The sequence below is a fragment of the Scyliorhinus torazame genome, chromosome 4 (genome assembly GCF_047496885.1).
Source record: "Scyliorhinus torazame isolate Kashiwa2021f chromosome 4, sScyTor2.1, whole genome shotgun sequence".
NCBI classification, from domain to species: domain Eukaryota; kingdom Metazoa; phylum Chordata; class Chondrichthyes; order Carcharhiniformes; family Scyliorhinidae; genus Scyliorhinus; species Scyliorhinus torazame.
In genome coordinates, this window is record NC_092710.1 from 358,355,316 (window position 1) to 358,381,470 (window position 26,155).

General features: G+C 49.4%; 1 protein-coding gene across 1 annotated transcript in view; it reads right to left on the reverse strand.

The window, feature by feature from the left end:
* Positions 1-26,155, reverse strand: part of LOC140411518 (calpain-1 catalytic subunit-like) — a 250,389-nt gene that overhangs the window by 169,698 nt on the left and 54,536 nt on the right. Inside the window, exons 2-3 of the mRNA XM_072500605.1 lie at positions 5,973-6,222; positions 1,936-2,005 (exon numbers count right to left, since the gene is read on the reverse strand). Of these exons, the coding sequence (XP_072356706.1) occupies positions 1,936-2,005; positions 5,973-6,212 (310 nt within the window). The 5' untranslated portion in view covers positions 6,213-6,222. The remainder of the gene's footprint in view (positions 1-1,935; positions 2,006-5,972; positions 6,223-26,155) is intronic.

Genomic DNA, 26,155 nt, shown 5'->3' on the forward strand with positions numbered 1-26,155 from the left:
ACTCCCACGACAGGTACAGCACAGGGGTAGATACAGAGTAAAGCTCCCTCTACGCTGTCCCCATCAAACACTCCCAGGACAGGTACAGCACGGGGTTAGATACAGAGTAAAGCTCCCTCTACACTGACCCCATCAAACACTCCCAGGACAGGTACAGCACGGGGTTAGATACAGAGTGAAGCTCCCTCGACACTGTCTCCATCAAACCTCCCAGGACAGGGGCAACATGGGGTTAGATACAGAGTAAAGCTCCCTCTACACTGACCCCATCAAACACTCCCAGGACAGGTACAGCACGGGGTTAGATACAAAGTAAAGCTCCCTCTACATTGACCCCATCAAACACTCCCAGGACAGGTACAACACGGGGTTAGACACAGAGTAAAGCTCCCTCTACACTGTCCCCATCAAACACTCCCAGGACAGGTACAGCACGGGGTTAGATACAGAGTAAAACTCGCTCTGCACTGTCCCCATCAAACACTCCCAGGACAGGTACAGCACAGGGTAAGATACAGAGTAAAGCTCCCTCTCCACTGTACCCATCAAACACTCCCACGACAGGTACAGCACAGGGGTAGATACAGAGTAAAGCTCCCTCTACGCTGTCCCCATCAAACACTCCCAGGACAGGTACAGCACGGGGTTAGATACAGAGTAAAGCTCCCTCTACACTGTCCCCATCAAACACTCCGAGGACCAAGTACAGCACGGGGTTAGATACAGAGTAAAGCTCCCTCTACACTGTCCCGATCAGACACTCCCAGGACAGGTACAGCACGGGGTTAGATACAGAGTAAAGCTCCCTCTACACTGACCCCATCAAACACTCCCAGGACAGGTACAGCACGGGGTTAGCTACAGAGTGAAGCTCCCTCTACACTGTCCCCATCAAACACTCCGAGGACAGGTACAGCACGGGGTTAGATACAGAGTAAAGCTCCCTCTACACTGACCCCATCAAACACTCCCAGGACAGGTACAGCACGGGGTTAGCTACAGAGTGAAGCTCCCTCTACACTGTCCCCATCAAACACTCCCAGGACAGGTACAGCACGGGGTTACATACAGAGTAAAGCTCCCTCTACACTGTCCCCATCAAACACTCCCAGGACAGGTACAGCACGGTGTTAGATGTTATGATGTGTGCAGAAATTTTTCTATATTATCTATTTTTTTGTTGCAGTGATATTATTAAACTGACTATGTTAAGGTACCCAGACTGTATATCTACTAAAGCTGTAACTAAGTGTCTTAACTGTGAGATATTCATTCATTCCAACCAATTACTTGGTTACTGGGAAAGGGCCAATGTAACATTGTTTATGTTTTGGATGGTTCCAGACGTGTTGACGTTTTGAGGGATTACCCGTATTCTAAGCTGAGCAGCTCATGGGACATCTTAGAAGGAAGAGGATGCTGTAATTCATGGGAGGAACCAGATCTGAGTGCAGTTTGCAATTTCGCCAACTGCTGTTCGGTTGAGATGAAGGGTCTGACAACACAAGTGTCTGCTCTTGAAAGGGTCTCTCTCCAGACAGCCTCCACAGAAGGCAGTAAGTAAACATGTTTCGTTAACTTTATTTATAAGTGGCATTTGAACCGTATTGGGGCTACTTGCTTGGAATATTTACAGGGACGGTGTAAGACGCAAGGTAAAGTTTTTCATTCAATTGAACTGTTTAACTGTGAATTGCGAAGCCTGTTCTGTAATGTGAATGTGGTTACAACAGTGTTAAAAATAAACTTTGTTTTAATCTAAAATAGCCCAACTTGACAGTGGAGTCATTCCTGTGGTGAAGTATCATTTCATCACAGTTCAACAAATTGCAAACTGTTGGGGTTTCTTGTCCGATATCCGAGTAAAGGTTGGGCTCTGGATTGGTATCATCACCCTGAACAGTTATCCATCAATGACCGTGCACCTCAACTCACCCAGCGCACCCTGACACACGTCTGTTCGTGAGGCACCAGCAAGAATAAACTGCGGATCCGCAGAAATTTCCTGTTGAGAGATAATATGATCAGGAACTCGATGAAAAGAGCACAGTCATCATACACTGCGGCACTCCCTCAGTACTGACCCTCTGACACTGCGGCACTCCCTCAGTACTGACCCTCTGACACTGCGGCACTCCCTCAGTACTGACCCTCTGACACTGCGGCACTCCCTCAGTACTGACCCTCTGACAGTGCAGCACTCCCTCAGTACTGACCCTCTGACAGTGCAGCACTCCCTCAGTACTGACCCTCTGACAGTGCAGCACTCCCTCAGTACTGACCCTCTGACACTGCGGCACTCCCTCAGTACTGACCCTCTGACACTGCGGCACTCCCTCAGTACTGACCCTCTGACAGTGCGGCACTCCCTCAGTACTGACCCTCTGACAGTGCGGCACCCCCTCAGTACTGACCCTCTGACAGTGCGGCACTCCCTCAGTACTGACCCTCTGACAGTGCGGCACTCCCTCAGTACTGACCCTCTGACAGTGCAGCACTCCCTCAGTACTGACCCTCTGACAGTGCGGTGCTCCCTCAGTACTGACCCTCTGACAGTGCGGCACTCCCTCAGTATTGACCCTCTGACAGTGCAGCACTCCCTCAGTACTGACCCTCTGACAGTGCGGCACTCCCTCAGTACTGACCCTCTGACAGTGCGTCACTCCCTCAGTACTGACCCTCTGACAGCGCAGCACTCCCTCAGTACTGACCCTCTGACAGTGCGGCACTCCCTCAGTACTGACCCTCTGACAGTGCAGCACTCCCTCAGTACTGACCCTCTGACAGTGCAGCACTCCCTCAGTACTGACCCTCTGACAGTGCAGCACTCCCTCAGTACTGACCCTCTGACAGTGCGGCACTCGCTCAGTACTGACCCTCTGACAGTGCGGCACTCCCTCAACACTGACCCTCTGACAGTGCGGCACTCCCTCAGTACTGACCCTCTGACAGTGCAGCACTCCCTCAGTACTGACCCTCTGACAGTGCGGCACTCCCTCAGTACTGACCCTCTGACAGTGCGGCACTCCCTCAGTACTGACCCTCTGACACTGCGGCACTCCCTCAGCACTGACCCTCTGACAGTGCAGCACTCCCTCAGTACTGACCCTCTGACAGTGCGGCACTCCCTCAATACTGACCCTCTGACAGTGCGGCACTCCCTCAGTACAGACCCTCTGGCAGTGCAGCACTCCCTCAGTACTGACCCTCTGGCAGTGCGGCACTCCCTCAGTACTGACCCTCTGACAGTGCAGCACTCTCTCAGTACTGACCCTCCGACAGTGCGGCACTCCCTCAGTACTGACCCTCTGACAGTGCGGCACTCCCTCAGTACTGACCCTCTGACAGTGCGGCTCTCCCTCAGTACTGACCCTCTGACAGTGCAGCACTCCCTCAGTACTGACCCTCTGACAGTGCAGCACTCCCTCAGTACTGACCCTCTGACAGTGCAGCACTCCCTCAGTACTGACCCTCTGACAGTGCAGCACTCCCTCAGTACTGACCCTCTGACAGCGCAGCACTCCCTCAGTACTGACCCTCTGACAGTGCGGCACTCCCTCAGTACTGACCCTCTGACAGTGCGGCTCTCCCTCAGTACTGACCCTCTGACAGTGCAGCACTCCCTCAGTACTGACCCTCTGACAGTGCAGCACTCACTCAGTACTGACCCTCTGTCAGAGCGGCACTCCCTCAGTACTGACCCTCTGACAGTGCGGCACTCCCTCAGTACTGACCCTCTGACAGTGCAGCACTCCCTCAGTACTGACCCTCTGACAGTGCGGCACTCCCTCAGTACTGACCCTCTGACAGTGCAGCACTCCCTCAGTACTGACCCTCTGGCAGTGCAGCACTCCCTCAGTACTAACCCTCTGACAGTGCGGCACTCCCTCAGTACTGACCCTCTGACAGTGCGGCACTCCCTCAGTACTGACCCTCTGACAGTGCGGCACTCCCTCAGTACTGACCCTCTGACAGTGCGGCACACCCTCAGTACTGACCCTCTGACAGTGCAGCACTCCCTCAGTACTGACCCTCTGACAGTGCGTCACTCCCTCAGTACTGACCCTCTGACAGTGCGGCACTCCCTCAGTACTGACCCTCTGACAGTGCGGCACTCCCTCAGTACTGACCCTCTGACAGTGCGGCACTCCCTCAGTACTGACCCCCTGACAGTGCAGCACTCCCTCAGTACTGACCCTTTGACAGTGCAGCACTCCCTCAGTACTGACCTTCTGACCGTGCAGCACTCCCTCAGTACTGTCCCTCTGACAGTGCAGCACTCCCTCAGTACTGACTCTCTGACAGCGCAGCACTCCCTCAGCACTGACCCTCTGACAGTGCAGCACTCCCTCAGTACTGACCCTCTGACAGTGCAGCACTCCCTCAGTACTGACCCTCAAACTGTGCAGCACTCCCTCAGTACTGACCCTCTGACAGTGCAGCGCTCCCTCAGTACTGACCCTCTGACACTGCAGCACTCCCTCAGTACTGACCCTCTGACAGTGTCAGTGAGGAGAGAGAGGGGGTGTCAGTGAGGAGAGGGAGGGAGTGTGTGTGTCAGTGAGGAGAGGGAGAGTGTCAGTGAGGAGATAGACAGAGGGAGTGTGTCAGTGAGGAGAGGGAGAGAGGGAGTGTGTCAGTGAGGAGAGGGAGAGAGGGTGTGTGTCAGTGAGGAGAGGGAGAGAGGGAGTGTGTCAGTGAGGAGATGGAGGGAGTGTGTCAGATGGAGAGGGAGGGAGAGAGGGAGTGAGTCAGTGAGGAGAGGGAGAGAGGAAGTGTGTCAGTGAGGAGATAGACAGAGGGAGTGTGTCAGTGAGGAGAGGGAGGGAGTGTGTCAGTTGGAGAGGGAGGCAGAGAGGGAGTGAGTCAGTGAGGAGAGGGAGAGAGGGAGTGTGTCAGTGAGGAGATAGACAGAGGGAGTGTGTCAGTGAGGAGAGGGAGGGAGTGTGTCAGTTGGAGAGGGAGGGAGTGTGACAGTGAGGAGAGAGAGAGGGAGTATGTCAGTGAGGAGAGGGAGAGAGGGAGTGCGTCAGTGAGGAGAGGGAGAGAGGGAGCGCGTCAGTGAGGAGAGGGAGAGAGGGAGTGTGTCAGTGTGGAGAGGGAGAGAGGGTGTGTGTGAGGGAGGGAGAGAGGGAGTGTGTCAGTGTGGAGAGGGAGAGAGGGAGTGTGTCAGTGAGGAGAGGGAGAGAGGGAGCGCGTCAGTGAGGAGAGGGAGAGAGGGAGTGTGTCAGTGTGGAGAGGGAGAGAGGGTGTGTGTGAGGGAGGGAGAGAGGGAGTGTGTCAGTGAGGAGAGGGAGAGAGGAAGTGTGTCAGTGAGGAGAAGGAGAGAGGGAGCGCGTCAGTGAGGAGAGGGAGAGAGGGAGTGTGTGAGGGAGGGAGAGAGGGAGTGTGTCAGTGAGGAGAGGGAGAGAGGGAGTGTGTGAGGGAGGGAGAGAGGGAGTGTGTCAGTGAGGAGAGGGAGAGAGGGAGTGTGTCAGTGTGGAGAGGGAGAGAGGGAGTGTGTGAGGGAGGGAGAGAGGGAGTGTGTCAGTGAGGAGAGGGAGAGAGGGAGTGTGTCAGTGTGGAGAGGGAGAGAGGGTGTGTGTGAGGGAGGGAGAGAGGGAGTGTGTCAGTGAGGAGAGGGAGAGAGGGTGTGTGTGAGGGAGGGAGAGAGGGAGTGTGTCAGTGAGGAGAGGGAGAGAGGGAGTGTGTCAGTGAGGAGAAGGAGAGAGGGAGCGCGTCAGTGAGGAGAGGGAGAGAGGGAGTGTGTGAGGGAGGGGAGAGGGAGTGTGTCAGTGAGGAGAGGGAGAGTGTCAGTTGGAGAGGGAGAGAGGATGTGTGTGAGGGAGGGAGAGAGGGAGTGTGTCAGTGAGGAGAGGGAGAGTGTCAGTTGGAGAGGGAGAGAGGATGTGTGTGAGGGAGGGAGTGTGTCAGTGAGGAGAGGAGGCTATACACAGTCAGGGATGAAGGTTCTGGGATGAATGTTTTCTCACAGTTGGTCTTTTCCAGACTATCCCACGTGTCTTGGAGCTGTGAGGAGCAAGTTCCTTGAATCCGATGGAGGTGGGCACAGCTGGGAACTGGTGGTCTTCATACAGGCTTCCCGATTCCAGGAATTCCTGCTTCAGGGCCTCATAATCCTGATTGAGGAATTTGAGGGCTCGCTCGTTTGTCCCCATTCCTTCTTTTTTCAATCGCTCTTTATGTAATCGAGACGACACTCCCAACAGCATCGCACAGATCCTGCACACAATGTGGGAGAGAGAGAGAGAGTGAATGTGGGAAGGGAGAGAGAGAGAGTGAGTCAATGGGAGAGAGAGAGAGAGTCAATGTGGGAGAGAGAGAGAGAGAGTCAATGTGGAGAGAGAGAGAGAGTCAATGTGGAGAGAGAGAGAGAGTCAATGTGGAGAGAGAGAGAGTCAATGTGGAGAGAGAGAGAGTCAATGTGGAGAGAGAGAGAGAGTCAATGTGGAGAGAGAGAGTCAATGTGGAGAGAGAGAGTCAATGTGGAGAGAGAGTGTCAATGGGGAGAGAGAGTATCAATGTGGAGAGAGAGAGTCAATGTGGAGAGAGAGAGTCAATGTGGAGAGAGAGAGAGAGTCAATGTGGGAGAGAGAGAGAGAGAGTGAGTCAATGGGAGAGAGAGAGAGAGTCAATGTGGAGAGAGAGAGAGTCAATGTGGAGAGAGAGAGTCAATGTGGAGTGAGAGAGAGAGTCACTGTGGAGAGAGAGAGAGAGAGTCAATGTGGAGAGAGAGAGAGAGAGAAAGTCAATGTGGAGAGAGAGACAGTCAATGTGGAGAGAGAGAGAGAGTCAATGTGGAGAGAGAGAGTCAATGTGGAGAGAGAGAGTCAATGTGGAGAGAGAGTGTCAATGGGGAGAGAGAGTGTCAATGTGGAGAGAGAGAGTCAATGTGGAGAGAGAGAGAGAGTCAATGGGGAGAGAGAGAGTCAATGTGGAGAGAGAGAGAGAGAGAAAGTCAATGTGGAGAGAGTGACAGTCAATGTGGAGAGAGAGAGAGAGTCAATGTGGAGAGAGAGAGAGTCAATGTGGAGAGAGAGAGTCAATGTGGAGAGAGAGAGAGTCAATGTGGAGAGAGAGAGAGTCAATGTGGAGAGAGAGAGAGAGTCAATGTGGAGAGAGAGAGTCAATGTGGAGTGAGAGAGAGAGTCACTGTATAGAGAGAGAGAGAGAGTCAATGTGGAGAGAGAGAGAGAGAGAAAGTCAATGTGGAGAGAGAGACAGTCAATGTGGAGAGAGAGAGAGAGTCAATGTGGAGAGAGAGAGTCAATGTGGAGAGAGAGAGTCAATGTGGAGAGAGAGTGTCAATGGGGAGAGAGAGTGTCAATGTGGAGAGAGAGAGTCAATGTGGAGAGAGAGAGAGAGTCAATGGGGAGAGAGAGAGTCAATGTGGAGAGAGAGAGAGAGAGAAAGTCAATGTGGAGAGAGAGACAGTCAATGTGGAGAGAGAGAGAGAGTCAATGTGGAGAGAGAGAGTCAATGTGGAGAGAGAGAGTCAATGTGGAGAGAGAGTCAATGTGGAGAGAGAGAGTCAATGTGGAGAGAGAGAGAGAGTCAATGTGGAGAGAGAGAGAGTCAATGTGGAGAGAGACAGTCACTGTGGAGAGAGAGAGTCAATGTGGAGAGAGAGAGAGAGTCAATGTGGAGAGAGAGAGAGAGAGAGTCAATGTGGAGAGAGAGAGAGAGAAAAAGTCAATGTGGAGAGAGAGAGAGTCAATGTGGAGAGAGAGTCAATGTGGAGAGAGAGAGTCAATGTGGAGAGAGAGAGAGAGTCAATGTGGAGAGAGAGAGAGTCAATGTGGAGAGAGACAGTCACTGTGGAGAGAGAGAGTCAATGTGGAGAGAGAGAGAGAGTCAATGTGGAGAGAGAGAGAGAGAGAGTCAATGTGGAGAGAGAGAGAGAGAGAAAGTCAATGTGGAGAGAGAGAGAGTCAATGTGGAAGAGAGAGTGTCAATGTGGAGAGAGAGAGTCAATGTGGGAGGTAGAGAGAGTAAATGTGGGGGGGAGAGAGAGAGTGAATGTGGGAGAGGGAGAGAGAGAGAGTGAGTCAATGGGAGAGAGCGAGAGAGTCAATGTGGAGAGAGAGAGAGAGAGTCAATGGGAGAGAGAGAGAGAGTCAATGTGGAAGAGAGAGTGTCAATGTGGAGAGAGAGATAGAGTCAATGTGGGAGGTAGAGAGAGTAAATGTGGGGGGGAGAGAGAGAGAGTGAATGTGGGAGAGGGAGAGAGAGAGAGTGAGTCAATGGGAGAGAGAGGGAGAGAGAGAGTCAATGTGGAGAGAGAGAGAGTGAGTCAATGGGAGAGAGAGAGAGAGTCAATGTAGAAGAGAGAGTCAATGTGGAGAGAGAGAGTCAATGTGGAGAGAGAGAGTCAATGTGGAGAGAGAGAGTCAATGTGGAGAGAGAGAGTCAATGTGGAGAGAGAGAGTCAATGTGGAGAGAGAGAGAGTCAATGTGGAGAGAGAGTCAATGTGGAGAGAGAGAGTCAATGTGGAGAGAGAGAGTCAATGTGGAGAGAGAGAGAGAGTCAATGTGGAGAGAGAGAGTCAATGTGGAGAGAGTCAATGTGGAGAGAGAGAGTCATGGTGGAGAGAGAGAGTCAATGTGGAGAGAGAGAGAGTCAATGTGGATAGAGAGAGTCAATGTGGAGAGAGAGAGAGTCAATGTGGAGAGAGAGAGAGAGAGAGAGTCAATGTGGAGAGAGAGAGAGTCAATGTGGAGAGAGAGTCAATGTGGAGAGAGAGAGTCAATGTGGAGAGAGAGAGTCAATGTGGAGAGAGAGAGTCAATGTGGAAAGAGAGAGAGAGAGAGTCAATGTGGAGAGAGAGAGTCAATGTGGAGAGAGAGAGAGTCAATGTGGAGAGAGAGAGCCAATGTGGAGAGAGAGACTCAATGTGGAGAGAGAGAGTCAATGTGGAGAGAGAGAGAGACTCAATGTGGAGAGAGAGAGAGTCAATGTGGAGAGAGAGAGTCAATGTGGAGAGAGAGAGTCAATGTGGAGAGAGAGAGAGAGTCAATGTGGATAGAGAGAGAGTCAATGTGGAGAGAGAGAGAGTCAATGTGGAGAGAGAGAGAGTCAATGTGGAGAGAGAGAGTCAATGTGGAGAGAGAGAGAGTCAATGTGGAGAGAGAGAGTCAATGTGGTGAGAGAGAGAGAGTCAATGTGGAGAGAGAGAGAGAGTCAATGTGGTGAGAGAGAGAGAGAGTCAATGTGGAGAGAGAGAGAGAGTCAATGTGGAGAGAGAGAGAGAGTCAATGTGGAAGAGAGAGTCAATGTGGAGAGAGAGAGTCAATGTGGAGAGAGAGAGTCAATGTGGAGAGAGAGAGTCAATGTGGAGAGAGAGAGTCATGGTGGAGAGAGAGAGTCAATGTGGAGAGAGAGAGTCAATGTGGAGAGAGAGAGTCAATGTGGAGAGAGAGAGTCAATGTGGAGAGAGAGAGTCAATGTGGAGAGAGAGAGAGTCAATGTGGAGAGAGGGAGAGAGAGAGAGTGAGTCAATGGGAGAGAGAGAGAGAGAGAGAGTCAATGTGGAGAGAGAGAGAGTGAGTCAATGGGAGAGAGAGAGAGAGTCAATGTAGAAGAGAGAGTCAATGTGGACAGAGAGAGTCAATGTGGAGAGAGAGAGTCAATGTGGAGAGAGAGAGTCAATGTGGAGAGAGAGAGTCAATGTGGAGAGAGAGAGTCAATGTGGAGAGAGAGAGAGTCAATGTGGAGAGAGAGTCAATGTGGAGAGAGAGAGTCAATGTGGAGAGAGAGAGAGTCAATGTGGAGAGAGAGAGAGAGTCAATGTGGAGAGAGAGAGTCAATGTGGAGAGAGTCAATGTGGAGAGAGAGAGTCATGGTGGAGAGAGAGAGTCAATGTGGAGAGAGAGAGAGTCAATGTGGATAGAGAGAGTCAATGTGGAGAGAGAGAGAGTCAATGTGGAGAGAGAGAGAGAGAGAGAGTCAATGTGGAGAGAGAGAGAGTCAATGTGGAGAGAGAGTCAATGTGGAGAGAGAGAGTCAATGTGGAGAGAGAGAGTCAATGTGGAGAGAGAGAGTCAATGTGGAAAGAGAGAGAGAGAGAGTCAATGTGGAGAGAGAGAGTCAATGTGGAGAGAGAGAGAGTCAATGTGGAGAGAGAGAGCCAATGTGGAGAGAGAGACTCAATGTGGAGAGAGAGAGTCAATGTGGAGAGAGAGAGAGACTCAATGTGGAGAGAGAGAGAGTCAATGTGGAGAGAGAGAGTCAATGTGGAGAGAGAGAGTCAATGTGGAGAGAGAGAGAGAGTCAATGTGGATAGAGAGAGAGTCAATGTGGAGAGAGAGAGAGTCAATGTGGAGAGAGAGAGAGTCAATGTGGAGAGAGAGAGAGTCAATGTGGAGAGAGAGAGTCAATGTGGAGAGAGAGAGAGTCAATGTGGAGAGAGAGAGTCAATGTGGTGAGAGAGAGAGAGTCAATGTGGAGAGAGAGAGAGAGTCAATGTGGTGAGAGAGAGAGAGAGTCAATGTGGAGAGAGAGAGAGAGTCAATGTGGAGAGAGAGAGAGAGTCAATGTGGAAGAGAGAGTCAATGTGGAGAGAGAGAGTCAGTGTGGAGAGAGAGAGTCAATGTGGAGAGAGAGAGAGTCAATGTGGAGAGAGAGAGAGAGTCAATGTGGAGAGAGAGAGTCAATGTGGAGAGAGTCAATGTGGAGAGAGAGAGAGTCAATGTGGAGAGGGAGAGAGAGTCAATGTGGAGAGAGAGTCAAAGTGGGAGAGAGAGAGAGAGTGAATATGGAGAGAGAGAGTCAATGAGGAGAGAGAGAGAGTCAATGTGGAGAAAGAGTGAGTCAATGTGGGAGAGAGAGAGTCAATGTGGAGAGAGAGAGTCAATGTGGAGAGAGAGAGTCAATGTGGAGAGAGAGAGAGTCAATGTGGAGAGAGGGAGAGTCAATGTGGAGAGAGAGAGTCAATGTGGAGAGAGAGAGTCTATGTGGAGAGAGAGAGAGAGAGACAATGTGGAGAGAGAGAGTCAATGTGGAGAGAGAAAGTCAATGTGGAGAGAGAGAGAGTCAATGTGGAGAGAGAGAGTCAATGTGGAGAGAGAAAGTCAATGTGGAGAGAGAGAGAGTCAATGTGGAGAGAGAGACAGTCAATGTGGAGAGAGAGAGAGAGAGAGTCAATGTGGAGAGAGAGAGAGTCAATGTGGAGAGAGAGAGAGAGTCAATGTGGAGAGAGAGAGAGACAGAGTCAATGTGGAGAGAGAGAGAGTCAATGTGGAGAGAGAGAGTCAATGTGGAGAGAGAGAGAGTCAATGTGGAGAGAGAGAGAGTCAATGTGGAGAGAGAGAGTCAATGTGGAGGGAGAGAGAGTCAATGTGGAGAGAGAGAGAGAGTCAATGTGGAGAGAGAGAGTCAATGTGGAGAGAGAGAGTCAATGTGGAGAGTGAGTCAATGTGGAGAGAGAGAGAGTCAATGTGGTGAGAGAGATAGTCAATGTGGAGAGAGAGAGTCAATGTGGAGAGAGAGAGAGTCAATGTGGAGAGAGAGAGAGTCAATGTGGAGAGAGAGAGAGTCAATGTGCAGAGAGAGAGAGAGTCAATGTGGAGAGAGAGAGAGTCAATGTGGAGAGAGAGAGTCAATGTGGAGAGAGAGAGTCAATGTGGAGAGAGAGAGTCAATGTGGAGAGAGAGAGTCAATGTGGAGAGAGAGAGAGTCAATGTGCAGAGAGAGAGTCAATGTGGAGAGAGAGTCAATGTGGAGAGAGAGAGAGTCAATGTGGAGAGAGAGAGAGTCAATGTGGAGAGAGAGAGAGTCAATGTGGAGAGAGAGAGTCAATGTGGAGAGAGAGAGAGAGAGAGTCAATGTGGAGAGAGAGAGAGTCAATGTGGAGAGAGAGAGTCAATGTGGAGAGAGAGAGAGAGAGTCAATGTGGAGAGAAAGAGAGTCAATGTGGAGAGAGAGAGAGTCAATGTGGAGAGAGTCAATGTGGAGAGAGAGAGAGTCAATGTGGAGAGAGAGAGAGAGTCAATGTGGAGAGAGAGAGAGTCAATGTGGAGAGAGAGAGAGAGAGAGTCAATGTGGAGAGAGAGAGAGTCAATGTGGAGAGAGAGAGTCAATGTGGAGAGAGTCAATGTGGAGAGAGAGAGAGTCAATGTGGAGAGGGAGAGAGCGTCAATGTGGAGAGAGAGTCAAAGTGGGAGAGAGAGAGAGAGTGAATATGGAGAGAGAGAGTCAATGAGGAGAGAGAGAGAGTCAATGTGGAGAGAGAGTGAGTCAATGTGGGAGAGGGAGAGAGAGTCAATGTGGAGAGAGAGAGTCAATGTGGAGAGAGAGAGTCAATGTGGGAGAGAGAGAGAGTCAATGTGGAGAGAGAGAGTCTATGTGGAGAGAGAGAGTCAATGTGGAGAGAGAGAGTCTATGTGGAGAGAGGGAGAGTCAATGTGGAGAGAGAAAGTCAATGTGGAGGGAGAAAGTCAATGTGGAGAGAGAGAGAGTCAATGTGGAGAGAGAGAGTCAATGTGGAGAGAGAGAGTCAATGTGGAGAGAGAGAGAGTCAATGTGGGAGAGAGAGTCAATGTGGAGAGAGAGAGAGTCAATGTGGAGAGAGAGAGAGTCAATGTGGAGAGAGAGAGAGTCAATGTGGAGAGAGAAAGTCAATGTGGAGAGAGAGAGAGTCAATGTGGAGAGAGAGAGAGTCAATGTGGAGAGAGAGAGTCAATGTGGAGAGAGAGAGAGTCAATGTGGAGAGAGAGAGAGAGTCAATGTGGAGAGAGAGAGTCAATGTGGAGAGAGAGAGTCAATGTGGAGAGAGAGAGAGAGTCAATGTGGAGAGAGAGAGTCAATGTGGAGAGAGTGTCAATGGGGAGAGAGAGTGTCAATGTGGAGAGAGAGAGTCAATGTGGAGAGAGAGAGTCAATGTGGAGAGAGAGAGTCAATGTGGAGAGAGAGAGTCAATGTGGAGAGAGAGAGTCAATGTGGAGAGAGAGAGAGTCAATGGGGAGAGAGAGAGTCAATGTGGAGAGAGAGAGTCAATGTGGAGAGAGAGAGTCAATGTGGAGAGAGAGAGAGAGTCAATGGGGAGAGAGAGAGTCAATGTGGAGAGAGAGAGTCAATGTGGAGAGAGAGAGTCAATGTGGAGAGAGAGAGAGAGTCAATGTGGAGAGAGAGAGAGTCAATGTGGAGAGAGAGAGAGTCAATTTGGAGAGAGAGTGAGTCAATGTGGAGAGAGAGTCAATGTGGAGAGAGAGAGAGAGAGTCAATGTGGAGAGAGAGAGAGTCAATGTGGAGAGAGAGAGTCAATGTGGAGAGAGAGAGAGAGAGTCAATGTGGAGAGAGAGAGAGAATCAATGTGGAGAGAGAGAGTCAATGTGGAGAGAGAGAGAGAGTCAATGTGGAGAGAGAGAGAGAGAGTCAATGTGGAGAGAGAGAGAGAGAGTCAATGTGAAGAGAGAGAGAGTCAATGTGGAGAGAGAGAGTCAATGTGGAGAGAGAGAGAGAGTCAATGTGGAGAGAGAGTCAATGTGGAGAGAGAGAGAGAGAGAGTCAATGTGGAGAGAGAGAGAGTCAATGTGGAGAGAGAGAGTCAATGTGGAGAGAGAGAGAGAGTCAATGTGCAGAGAGAGAGAGAGAGAGTCAATGTGGAGATAGAGAGAGTCAATGTGGTGAGAGAGAGTGAGAGTCAATGTGGAGAGAGAGTCAATGTGGAGAGAGAGAGAGAGAGAGTCAATGTGGAGAGAGAGAGAGAGAGAGAGAGTCAATGTGGAGAGAGAGAGAGAGTCAATGTGGAGAGAGAGAGAGTCAATGTGGAGAGAGAGAGAGAGTCAATGTGGAGAGAGAGAGAGAGAGTCAATGCGGAGAGAGAGAGAGTCAATGTGGAGAGAGAGAGTCAATGTGGAGAGAGAGAGAGAGTCAATGTGGAGAGAGAGAGAGAGAGAGTCAATGTGGAGAGAGAGAGAGAGAGTCAATGTGGAGAGAGAGAGAGAGAGAGGGAGTCAATGTGGAGAGAGAGAGAGTCAATGTGGAGAGAGAGAGAGTCAATGTGGAGAGAGAGAGTCAATGTGGAGAGAGAGAGTCAATGTGGAGAGAGAGAGAGAGTCAATGTGGAGAGAGAGAGAGAGAGTCAATGCGGAGAGAGAGAGAGTCAATGTGGAGAGAGAGAGTCAATGTGGAGAGAGAGAGAGAGTCAATGTGGAGAGAGAGAGAGAGAGAGTCAATGTGGAGAGAGAGAGAGAGAGTCAATGTGGAGAGAGAGAGAGAGAGAGGGAGTCAATGTGGAGAGAGAGAGAGTCAATGTGGAGAGAGAGAGAGTCAATGTGGAGAGAGAGAGTCAATGTGGAGAGGGAGAGTCAATGTGGAGAGAGAGAGTCAATGTGGTGAGAGAGAGTGAGAGTCAATGTGGAGAGAGAGAGTCAATGTGGAGAGAGAGAGAGAGAGAGTCAATGTGGAGAGAGAGAGAGAGTCAATGTGGAGAGAGAGAGAGAGAGTCAATGCGGAGAGAGAGAGAGTCAATGTGGAGAGAGAGAGTCAATGTGGAGAGAGAGAGAGAGTCAATGTGGAGAGAGAGAGAGAGAGAGTCAATGTGGAGAGAGAGAGAGAGAGAGTCAATGTGGAGATAGAGAGAGAGAGAGTCAATGTGGAGAGAGAGAGAGTCAATGTGGAGAGAGAGAGAGTCAATGTGGAGAGAGAGAGTCAATGTGGAGAGGGAGAGTCAATGTGGAGAGAGAGAGAGTCAATGTGGAGAGAGAGAGTCAATGTGGAGAGAGAGAGAGAGTCAATGTGGAGAGAGAGAGAGTCAATGTGCGAGAGAGTCAATGTGGAGAGAGAGAGTCAATGTGGGAGAGAGAGAGTCAATGAGGAGAGAGAGAGAGTCAATGTGGAGAGAGAGAGAGTCAATGTGGGGGAGGGAGAGAGAGAGAGTAAATGAGGTGGAGAGAGAGAGTCAATGTGGAGAGAGAGAGAGAGTCAATGTGGAGAGAGAGAGAGTCAATGTGGAGAGAGAGAGTCAATGTGGAGAGAGAGTGAGTCAATGTGGAGAGAGAGAGTCAATGTGGAGAGAGAGAGTCAATGTGGAGAGAGAGTCAATGTGGAGAGAGAGAGTCAATGTGGAGAGAGAGAGTCAATGTGGAGAGAGAGAGAGAGTCAATGTGGAGAGAGAGTCAATGTGGAGAGAGAGAGAGTCAATGTGGAGAGAGAGAGTCAATGTGGAGAGAGAGAGTCAATGTGGAGAGAGAGTCAATGTGGAGAGAGAGAGAGAGTCAATGTGGAGAGAGAGAGAGTCAATGTGGAGAGAGAGAGAGTCAATGTGGAGAGAGAGAGAGGGTCAATGTGGAGAGAGAGAGTCAATGTGGAGAGAGAGAGTCAATGTGGAGAGAGAGAGTGTCAATGTGGAGAGAGAGAGTCAATGTGGAGAGAGAGAGAGTCAATGTGGAGAGAGAGAGAGAGTCAATGTGGAGAGAGAGAGAGTCAATGTGGAGAGAGAGAGTCAATGTGGAGAGAGAGAGAGTCAATGTGGAGAGAGAGAGTCAATGTGGAGAGAGAGAGTCAATGTGGAGAGAGAGAGAGTCAATGTGGAGATGTGGAGAGAGAGAGAGTCAATGTGGAGAGAGAGAGTCAATGTGGAGAGAGAGAGAGTCAATGTGGAGAGAGAGAGAGAGTCAATGTGGAGAGAGAGAGAGTCAATGTGGAGATGTGGAGAGAGAGAGTGTCAATGTGGAGAGAGAGAGTCAATGTGGAGAGAGTCAATGTGGAGAGAGAGAGAGTCAATGTGGAGAGAGAGAGAGAGAGAGAGTCAATGTGGAGAGAGAGAGAGTCAATGTGGAGAGAGAGAGAGTCAATGTGGAGAGAGTCAATGTGGAGAGAGAGAGAGTCAATGTGGAGAGAGAGAGAGAGTCAATGTGGAGAGAGAGAGAGTCAATCTGGAGAGAGAGAGAGAGAGTCAATGTGGAGAGAGAGAGAGTCAATGTGGAGAGAGAGAGAGTCAATGTGGAGAGAGAGTGTCAATGTGGAGAGAGTCAATGTGGAGAGAGAGAGAGTCAATGTGGAGAGGGAGAGTCAATGTGGAGAGAGAGTCAAAGTGGGAGAGAGAGAGAGAGTGAATATGGAGAGAGAGAGTCAATGAGGAGAGAGAGAGAGTCAATGTGGAGAGAGAGTGAGTCAATGTGGGAGAGGGAGAGAGAGTCAATGTGGAGAGAGAGATTCAATGTGGAGAGAGAGAGTCAATGTGGGAGAGAGAGAGAGTCAATGTGGAGAGAGAGAGAGTCAATGTGGAGAGAGAGAGTCAATGTGGAGAGAGAGAGTCAATGTGGAGAGAGAGAGTCAATGTGGAGAGAGAGAGTCTATGTGGAGAGAGGGAGAGTCAATGTGGAGAGAGAAAGTCAATGTGGAGGGAGAAAGTCAATGTGGAGAGAGAGAGAGTCAATGTGGAGAGAGAGAGTCAATGTGGAGAGAGAGAGTTAATGTGGAGAGAGAGAGAGTCAATGTGGGAGAGAGAGTCAATGTGGAGAGAGAGAGAGTCAATGTGGAGAGAGAGAGAGTCAATGTGGAGAGAGAGAGAGTCAATGTGGAGAGAGAAAGTCAATGTGGAGAGAGAGAGTCAATGTGGAGAGAGAGAGTCAATGTGGAGAGAGAGAGTCAATGTGGAGAGAGAGAGAGTCAATGTGGAGAGAGAGAGAGTCAATGTGGAGAGAGAGAGTCAATGTGGAGAGAGAGTCAATGTGGAGAGAGAGAGTCAATGTGGAGAGAGAGAGAGAGTCAATGTGGAGAGAGAGAATCAATGTGGAGAGAGAGTCAATGTGGAGAGAGAGAGAGTCAATGTGAAGAGAGAGAGTCAATGTGGAGAGAGAGTGTCAATGGGGAGAGAGAGTGTCAATGTGGAGAGAGAGAGTCAATGTGGAGAGAGAGAGAGAGTCAATGGGGAGAGAGAGAGTCAATGTGGAGAGAGAGAGTCAATGTGGAGAGAGAGAGTCAATGTGGAGAGAGAGAGTCAATGTGGAGAGAGAGAGTCAATGTGGAGAGAGAGAGTCAATGTGGAGAGAGAGAGTCAATGTGGAGAGAGAGAGAGTCAATGTGGAGAGAGAGAGTCAATGTGGAGAGAGAGAGAGAGTCAATGGGGAGAGAGAGAGTCAATGTGGAGAGAGAGAGTCAATGTGGAGAGAGAGAGTCAATGTGGAGAGAGAGAGTCAATGTGGAGAGAGAGAGAGAGTCAATGTGGAGAGAGAGAGAGTCAATGTGGAGAGAGAGAGAGTCAATTTGGAGAGAGAGTGAGTCAATGTGGAGAGAGAGAGTCAATGTGGAGAGAGAGAGAGTCAATGTGGAGAGAGAGAGTCAATGTGGAGAGAGAGAGAGTCAATGTGGAGAGAGAGTCAATGGGGAGAGAGAGAGTCAATGTGGAGAGAGAGAGTCAATGTGGAGAGAGAGAGAGTCAATGTGGAGAGAGAGAGAGTCAATGTGGAGAGAGAGAGTCAATGTGGAGAGAGAGAGAGTCAATGTGGAGAGAGAGAGTCAATGTGGAGAGAGAGAGAGAGTCAATGTGGAGAGAGAGAGTCAATGTGGAGAGAGAGAGTCAATGTGGAGAGAGAGAGTCAATGTGGAGAGAGAAAGTCAATGTGGAGAGAGAGAGAGTCAATGTGGAGAGAGAGACAGTCAATGTGGAGAGAGAGAGAGAGAGAGTCAATGTGGAGAGAGAGAGAGTCAATGTGGAGAGAGAGAGAGAGTCAATGTGGAGAGAGAGAGAGTCAATGTGGAGAGAGAGAGTCAATGTGGAGAGAGAGAGTCAATGTGGAGAGAGAGAGAGTCAATGTGGAGAGAGAGAGAGTCAATGTGGAGAGAGTCAATGTGGAGAGAGAGAGTCAATGTGGTGAGAGAGAGAGTCAATGTGGAGAGAGAGAGTCAATGTGGAGAGAGAGAGTCAATGTGGAGGGAGAGAGAGTCAATGTGGAGAGAGAGAGAGAGTCAATGTGGAGAGAGAGAGTCAATGTGGAGAGAGAGAGTCAATGTGGAGAGTGAGTCAATGTGGAGAGAGAGAGAGTCAATGTGGTGAGAGAGAGAGTCAATGTGGAGAGAGAGAGTCAATGTGGAGAGAGAGAGAGTCAATGTGGAGAGCGAGAGAGTCAATGTGGAGAGAGAGAGAGTCAATGTGGAGAGAGTCAATGTGGAGAGAGAGAGTCAATGTGGTGAGAGAGAGAGTCAATGTGGAGAGAGAGAGTCAATGTGGAGAGAGAGAGTCAATGTGGAGGGAGAGAGAGTCAATGTGGAGAGAGAGAGAGTCAATTTGGAGAGAGAGAGAGTCAATGTGGAGAGAGAGAGAGTCAATGTGGAGATAGAGAGAGTCAATGTGGAGAGAGAGAGTCAATGTGGAGGGAGAGAGAGTCAATGTGGAGAGAGAGAGAGAGTCAATGTGGAGAGAGAGAGTCAATGTGGAGAGAGAGAGTCAATGTGGAGAGTGAGTCAATGTGGAGAGAGAGAGAGTCAATGTGGTGAGAGAGAGAGTCAATGTGGAGAGAGAGAGTCAATGTGGAGAGAGAGAGAGTCAATGTGGAGAGAGAGAGAGTCAATGTGGAGAGAGAGAGAGAGTCAATGTGCAGAGAGAGAGAGAGTCAATGTGGAGAGAGAGAGAGTCAATGTGGAGAGAGAGAGTCAATGTGGAGAGAGAGAGTCAATGTGGAGAGAGAGAGTCAATGTGGAGAGAGAGAGAGAGTCAATGTGGAGAGAGAGAGAGTCAATGTGCAGAGAGAGAGTCAATGTGGAGAGAGAGTCAATGTGGAGAGAGAGAGAGTCAATGTGGACAGAGAGAGAGTCAATGTGGAGAGAGAGAGAGAGTCAATGTGGAGAGAGAGAGTCAATGTGGAGAGAGAGAGTCAATGTGGAGAGAGAGAGAGAGAGAGAGACAATGTGGAGAGAGAGAGAGTCAATGTGGAGAGAGAGAGAGTCAATGTGGAGAGAGTCAATGTGGAGAGAGAGAGAGTCAATGTGGAGAGAGAGAGAGAGTCAATGTGGAGAGAGAGAGAGTCAATGTGGAGAGAGAGAGAGAGAGTCAATGTGGAGAGAGAGAGAGTCAATGTGGAGAGAGAGAGAGTCAATGTGGAGAGAGAGAGTCAATGTGGAGAGAGTCAATGTGGAGAGAGAGAGAGAGAGTCAATGTGGAGAGAGAGAGTCAATGTGGAGAGAGAGAGAGTCAATGTGGAGAGAGAGAGTCAATGTGGAGAGAGTGAGAGAGTCAATGTGGAGAGAGAGAGTCAATGTGGAGAGAGAAAGTCAATGTGGAGAGAGAGAGAGTCAATGTGGAGAGAGAGACAGTCAATGTGGAGAGAGAGAGAGAGAGAGTCAATGTGGAGAGAGAGAGAGTCAATGTGGAGAGAGAGAGAGAGTCAATGTGGAGAGAGAGAGAGTCAATGTGGAGAGAGAGAGTCAATGTGGAGAGAGAGAGTCAATGTGGAGAGAGAGAGAGTCAATGTGGAGAGAGAGAGAGTCAATGTGGAGAGAGTCAATGTGGAGAGAGAGAGTCAATGTGGAGAGAGAGAGAGTCAATTTGGAGAGAGAGAGAGTCAATGTGGAGAGAGAGAGAGTCAATGTGGAGATAGAGAGAGTCAATGTGGAGAGAGAGAGTCAATGTGGAGGGAGAGAGAGTCAATGTGGAGAGAGAGAGAGAGTCAATGTGGAGAGAGAGAGTCAATGTGGAGAGTGAGTCAATGTGGAGAGAGAGAGAGTCAATGTGGTGAGAGAGAGAGTCAATGTGGAGAGAGAGAGTCAATGTGGAGAGAGAGAGAGTCAATGTGGAGAGAGAGAGAGTCAATGTGGAGAGAGAGAGAGAGTCAATGTGCAGAGAGAGAGAGAGTCAATGTGGAGAGAGAGAGAGTCAATGTGGAGAGAGAGAGTCAATGTGGAGAGAGAGAGTCAATGTGGAGGGAGAGAGTCAATGTGGAGAGAGAGAGAGAGTCAATGTGGAGAGAGAGAGAGAGTCAATGTGCAGAGAGAGAGTCAATGTGGAGAGAGAGTCAATGTGGAGAGAGAGAGTCAATGTGGACAGAGAGAGAGTCAATGTGGAGAGAGAGAGAGAGTCAATGTGGAGAGAGAGAGTCAATGTGGAGAGAGAGAGTCAATGTGGAGAGAGAGAGAGAGAGAGAGTCAATGTGGAGAGAGAGAGAGTCAATGTGGAGAGAGAGAGAGTCAATGTGGAGAGAGTCAATGTGGAGAGAGAGAGAGAGAGTCAATGCGGAGAGAGAGAGAGTCAATGTGGAGAGAGAGAGTCAATGTGGAGAGAGAGAGAGAGTCAATGTGGAGAGAGAGAGAGAGCGAGTCAATGTGGAGAGAGAGAGAGAGAGAGTCAATGTGGAGAGAGAGAGAGAGAGAGAGAGTCAATGTGGAGAGAGAGAGAGTCAATGTGGAGAGAGAGAGAGTCAATGTGGAGAGAGAGAGTCAATGTGGAGAGGGAGAGTCAATGTGGAGAGAGAGAGTCAATGTGGTGAGAGAGAGTGAGAGTCAATGTGGAGAGAAAGAGTCAATGTGGAGAGAGAGAGAGAGAGAGTCAATGTGGAGAGAGAGAGAGAGTCAATGTGGAGAGAGAGAGAGAGAGTCAATGCGGAGAGAGAGAGAGTCAATGTGGAGAGAGAGAGTCAATGTGGAGAGAGAGAGAGAGTCAATGTGGAGGGAGAGAGAGAGAGAGTCAATGTGGAGAGAGAGAGAGATGGTCAATGTGGAGAGAGAGAGAGAGAGAGAGTCAATGTGGAGAGAGAGAGAGTCAATGTGGAGAGAGATAGAGTCAATGTGGAGAGAGAGAGTCAATGTGGAGAGGGAGAGTCAATGTGGAGAGAGAGAGAGTCAATGTGGAGAGAGAGAGTCAATGTGGAGAGAGAGAGAGAGTCAATGTGGAGAGAGAGAGAGTCAATGTGCGAGAGAGTCAATGTGGAGAGAGAGAGTCAATGTGGGAGAGAGAGAGTCAATGAGGAGAGAGAGAGAGTCAATGTGGAGAGAGAGAGAGTCAATGTGGGGGAGGGAGAGAGAGAGAGTAAATGTGGAGAGAGAGACAGTCAATGTGGAGAGAGAGAGAGAGAGAGTCAATGTGGAGAGAGAGAGAGTCAATGTGGAGAGAGAGAGAGAGTCAATGTGGAGAGAGAGAGAGTCAATGTGGAGAGAGAGAGTCAATGTGGAGAGAGAGAGTCAATGTGGAGAGAGAGAGAGTCAATGTGGAGAGAGAGAGAGTCAATGTGGAGAGAGTCAATGTGGAGAGAGAGAGTCAATGTGGTGAGAGAGAGAGTCAATGTGGAGAGAGAGAGTCAATGTGGAGAGAGAGAGTCAATGTGGAGGGAGAGAGAGTCAATGTGGAGAGAGAGAGAGAGTCAATGTGGAGAGAGAGAGTCAATGTGGAGAGAGAGAGTCAATGTGGAGAGTGAGTCAATGTGGAGAGAGAGAGAGTCAATGTGGTGAGAGAGAGAGTCAATGTGGAGAGAGAGAGTCAATGTGGAGAGAGAGAGAGTCAATGTGGAGAGCGAGAGAGTCAATGTGGAGAGAGAGAGAGTCAATGTGGAGAGAGTCAATGTGGAGAGAGAGAGTCAATGTGGTGAGAGAGAGAGTCAATGTGGAGAGAGAGAGTCAATGTGGAGAGAGAGAGTCAATGTGGAGGGAGAGAGAGTCAATGTGGAGAGAGAGAGAGTCAATTTGGAGAGAGAGAGAGTCAATGTGGAGAGAGAGAGAGTCAATGTGGAGATAGAGAGAGTCAATGTGGAGAGAGAGAGTCAATGTGGAGGGAGAGAGAGTCAATGTGGAGAGAGAGAGAGAGTCAATGTGGAGAGAGAGAGTCAATGTGGAGAGAGAGAGTCAATGTGGAGAGTGAGTCAATGTGGAGAGAGAGAGAGTCAATGTGGTGAGAGAGAGAGTCAATGTGGAGAGAGAGAGTCAATGTGGAGAGAGAGAGAGTCAATGTGGAGAGAGAGAGAGTCAATGTGGAGAGAGAGAGAGAGTCAATGTGCAGAGAGAGAGAGAGTCAATGTGGAGAGAGAGAGAGTCAATGTGGAGAGAGAGAGTCAATGTGGAGAGAGAGAGTCAATGTGGAGAGAGAGAGTCAATGTGGAGAGAGAGAGAGAGTCAATGTGGAGAGAGAGAGAGTCAATGTGCAGAGAGAGAGTCAATGTGGAGAGAGAGTCAATGTGGAGAGAGAGAGAGTCAATGTGGACAGAGAGAGAGTCAATGTGGAGAGAGAGAGAGAGTCAATGTGGAGAGAGAGAGTCAATGTGGAGAGAGAGAGTCAATGTGGAGAGAGAGAGAGAGAGAGACAATGTGGAGAGAGAGAGAGTCAATGTGGAGAGAGAGAGAGTCAATGTGGAGAGAGTCAATGTGGAGAGAGAGAGAGTCAATGTGGAGAGAGAGAGAGAGTCAATGTGGAGAGAGAGAGAGTCAATGTGGAGAGAGAGAGAGAGAGTCAATGTGGAGAGAGAGAGAGTCAATGTGGAGAGAGAGAGAGTCAATGTGGAGAGAGAGAGTCAATGTGGAGAGAGTCAATGTGGAGAGAGAGAGAGAGAGTCAATGTGGAGAGAGAGAGTCAATGTGGAGAGAGAGAGAGTCAATGTGGAGAGAGAGAGTCAATGTGGAGAGAGTGAGAGAGTCAATGTGGAGAGAGAGAGTCAATGTGGAGAGAGAAAGTCAATGTGGAGAGAGAGAGAGTCAATGTGGAGAGAGAGACAGTCAATGTGGAGAGAGAGAGAGAGAGAGTCAATGTGGAGAGAGAGAGAGTCAATGTGGAGAGAGAGAGAGAGTCAATGTGGAGAGAGAGAGAGTCAATGTGGAGAGAGAGAGTCAATGTGGAGAGAGAGAGTCAATGTGGAGAGAGAGAGAGTCAATGTGGAGAGAGAGAGAGTCAATGTGGAGAGAGTCAATGTGGAGAGAGAGAGTCAATGTGGAGAGAGAGAGAGTCAATTTGGAGAGAGAGAGAGTCAATGTGGAGAGAGAGAGAGTCAATGTGGAGATAGAGAGAGTCAATGTGGAGAGAGAGAGTCAATGTGGAGGGAGAGAGAGTCAATGTGGAGAGAGAGAGAGAGTCAATGTGGAGAGAGAGAGTCAATGTGGAGAGTGAGTCAATGTGGAGAGAGAGAGAGTCAATGTGGTGAGAGAGAGAGTCAATGTGGAGAGAGAGAGTCAATGTGGAGAGAGAGAGAGTCAATGTGGAGAGAGAGAGAGTCAATGTGGAGAGAGAGAGAGAGTCAATGTGCAGAGAGAGAGAGAGTCAATGTGGAGAGAGAGAGAGTCAATGTGGAGAGAGAGAGTCAATGTGGAGAGAGAGAGTCAATGTGGAGGGAGAGAGTCAATGTGGAGAGAGAGAGAGAGTCAATGTGGAGAGAGAGAGAGAGTCAATGTGCAGAGAGAGAGTCAATGTGGAGAGAGAGTCAATGTGGAGAGAGAGAGTCAATGTGGACAGAGAGAGAGTCAATGTGGAGAGAGAGAGAGAGTCAATGTGGAGAGAGAGAGTCAATGTGGAGAGAGAGAGTCAATGTGGAGAGAGAGAGAGAGAGAGAGTCAATGTGGAGAGAGAGAGAGTCAATGTGGAGAGAGAGAGAGTCAATGTGGAGAGAGTCAATGTGGAGAGAGAGAGAGAGAGTCAATGCGGAGAGAGAGAGAGTCAATGTGGAGAGAGAGAGTCAATGTGGAGAGAGAGAGAGAGTCAATGTGGAGAGAGAGAGAGAGCGAGTCAATGTGGAGAGAGAGAGAGAGAGAGTCAATGTGGAGAGAGAGAGAGAGAGAGAGAGTCAATGTGGAGAGAGAGAGAGTCAATGTGGAGAGAGAGAGAGTCAATGTGGAGAGAGAGAGTCAATGTGGAGAGGGAGAGTCAATGTGGAGAGAGAGAGTCAATGTGGTGAGAGAGAGTGAGAGTCAATGTGGAGAGAAAGAGTCAATGTGGAGAGAGAGAGAGAGAGAGTCAATGTGGAGAGAGAGAGAGAGTCAATGTGGAGAGAGAGAGAGAGAGTCAATGCGGAGAGAGAGAGAGTCAATGTGGAGAGAGAGAGTCAATGTGGAGAGAGAGAGAGAGTCAATGTGGAGGGAGAGAGAGAGAGAGTCAATGTGGAGAGAGAGAGAGATGGTCAATGTGGAGAGAGAGAGAGAGAGAGAGTCAATGTGGAGAGAGAGAGAGTCAATGTGGAGAGAGATAGAGTCAATGTGGAGAGAGAGAGTCAATGTGGAGAGGGAGAGTCAATGTGGAGAGAGAGAGAGTCAATGTGGAGAGAGAGAGTCAATGTGGAGAGAGAGAGAGAGTCAATGTGGAGAGAGAGAGAGTCAATGTGCGAGAGAGTCAATGTGGAGAGAGAGAGTCAATGTGGGAGAGAGAGAGTCAATGAGGAGAGAGAGAGAGTCAATGTGGAGAGAGAGAGAGTCAATGTGGGGGAGGGAGAGAGAGAGAGTAAATGAGGTGGAGAGAGAGAGTCAATGTGGAGAGAGGGAGAGAGTCAATGTGGAGAGAGAGAGAGTCAATGTGGAGAGAGAGAGTCAATGTGGAGAGAGAGAGAGTCAATGTGGAGAGAGAGAGTCAATGTGGAGAGAGAGAGTCAATGTGGAGAGAGAGTCAATGTGGAGAGAGAGAGAGAGTCAATGTGGAGAGAGAGAGTCAATGTGGAGAGAGAGAGAGAGTCAATGTGGAGAGAGAGTCAATGTGGAGAGAGAGAGAGAGTCAATGTGGAGAGAGAGAGTCAATGTGGAGAGAGAGAGAGAGTCAATGTGGAGAGAGAGAGTCAATGTGGAGAGAGAGAGTCAATGTGGAGAGAGAGAGAGTCAATGTGGAGAGAGAGAGTCAATGTGGAGAGAGAGAGAGAGTCAATGTGGAGAGAGAGAAAGTCAATGTGGAGAGAGAGTCAATGTGGAGAGAGAGAGTCAATGTGGAGAGAGAGAGAGTCAATGTGGAGAGAGAGAGTCAATGTGGAGAGAGAGAGTCAATGTGGAGAGAGAGAGAGTCAATGTGGAGAGAGAGAGTCAATGTGGAGAGAGAGAGAGTCAATGTGGAGATGTGGAGAGAGAGAGATACATTGTGGAGAGAGAGAGAGTCAATGTGGAGAGAGAGACAATGTGGAGAGAGAGAGAGAGAGAGAGTCATTGTGGAGAGAGAGAGAGAGTCAATGTGGAGAGAGAGTCAATGTGGAGAGAGAGAGAGAGAGAGAGTCAAAGTGGAGAGAGAGAGAGAGAGAGTCAATGTGGAGAGAGTGAGTCAATGGGAGAGAGAGAGAGATTCAATGTGGAAGAGAGAGAGTCAATGTGGAGAGAGAGAGTCAATGTGGAGAGAGAGAGAGTCAATGTGGAGAGAGAGAGAGAGAGAGTCAATGTGGAGAGAGAGAGAGTCAATGTGGAGAGAGAGAGTCAATGTGGAGAGAGAGAGTCAATGTGGAGAGAGAGAGAGAGTCAATGTGGAGAGAGAGAGTCAATGTGGAGAGAGAGAGAGAGAGAGTCAATGTGGAGAGAGAGAGAGTCAATGTGGAGAGAGAGAGTCAATGTGGAGAGAGAGAGAGAGAGAGAGTCAATGTGGAGAGAGAGAGAGTCAATGTGGAGAGAGAGAGAGTCAATGTGGAGAGAGTCAATGTGGAGAGAGAGAGAGAGTCAATGTGGAGAGAGAGAGAGTCAATGTGGAGCGAGAGTCAATGTGGAGAGGGAGAGAGAGTCAATGTGGAGAGAGAGTCAAAGTGGGAGAGAGAGAGAGAGTGAATATGGAGAGAGAGAGTCAATTTGGAGAGAGAGAGAGTCAATGTGCAGAGAGAGAGTCAATGTGGAGAGAGAGTCAATGTGGAGAGAGAGAGAGTCAATGTGGAGAGAGAGAGTCAATGTGGAGAGAGAGAGAGAGTCAATGTGGAGAGAGAGAGTCAATGTGGAGACAGAGAGAGAGAGAGTCAATGTGGAGAGAGAGAGAGTCAATGTGGAGAGAGAGAGTCAATGTGGAGAGAGAGAGAGAGAGAGAGTCAATGTGGAGAGAGAGAGAGTCAATGTGGAGAGAGAGAGAGTCAATGTGGAGAGAGTCAATGTGGAGAGAGAGAGAGAGTCAATGTGGAGAGAGAGAGCGTCAATGTGGAGCGAGAGTCAATGTGGAGAGGGAGAGAGAGTCAATGTGGAGAGAGAGTCAAAGTGGGAGAGAGAGAGAGAGTGAATATGGAGAGAGAGAGTCAATTTGGAGAGAGAGTGAGTCAATGTGGAGAGAGAGTCAATGTGGAGAGAGAGAGAGAGAGTCAATGT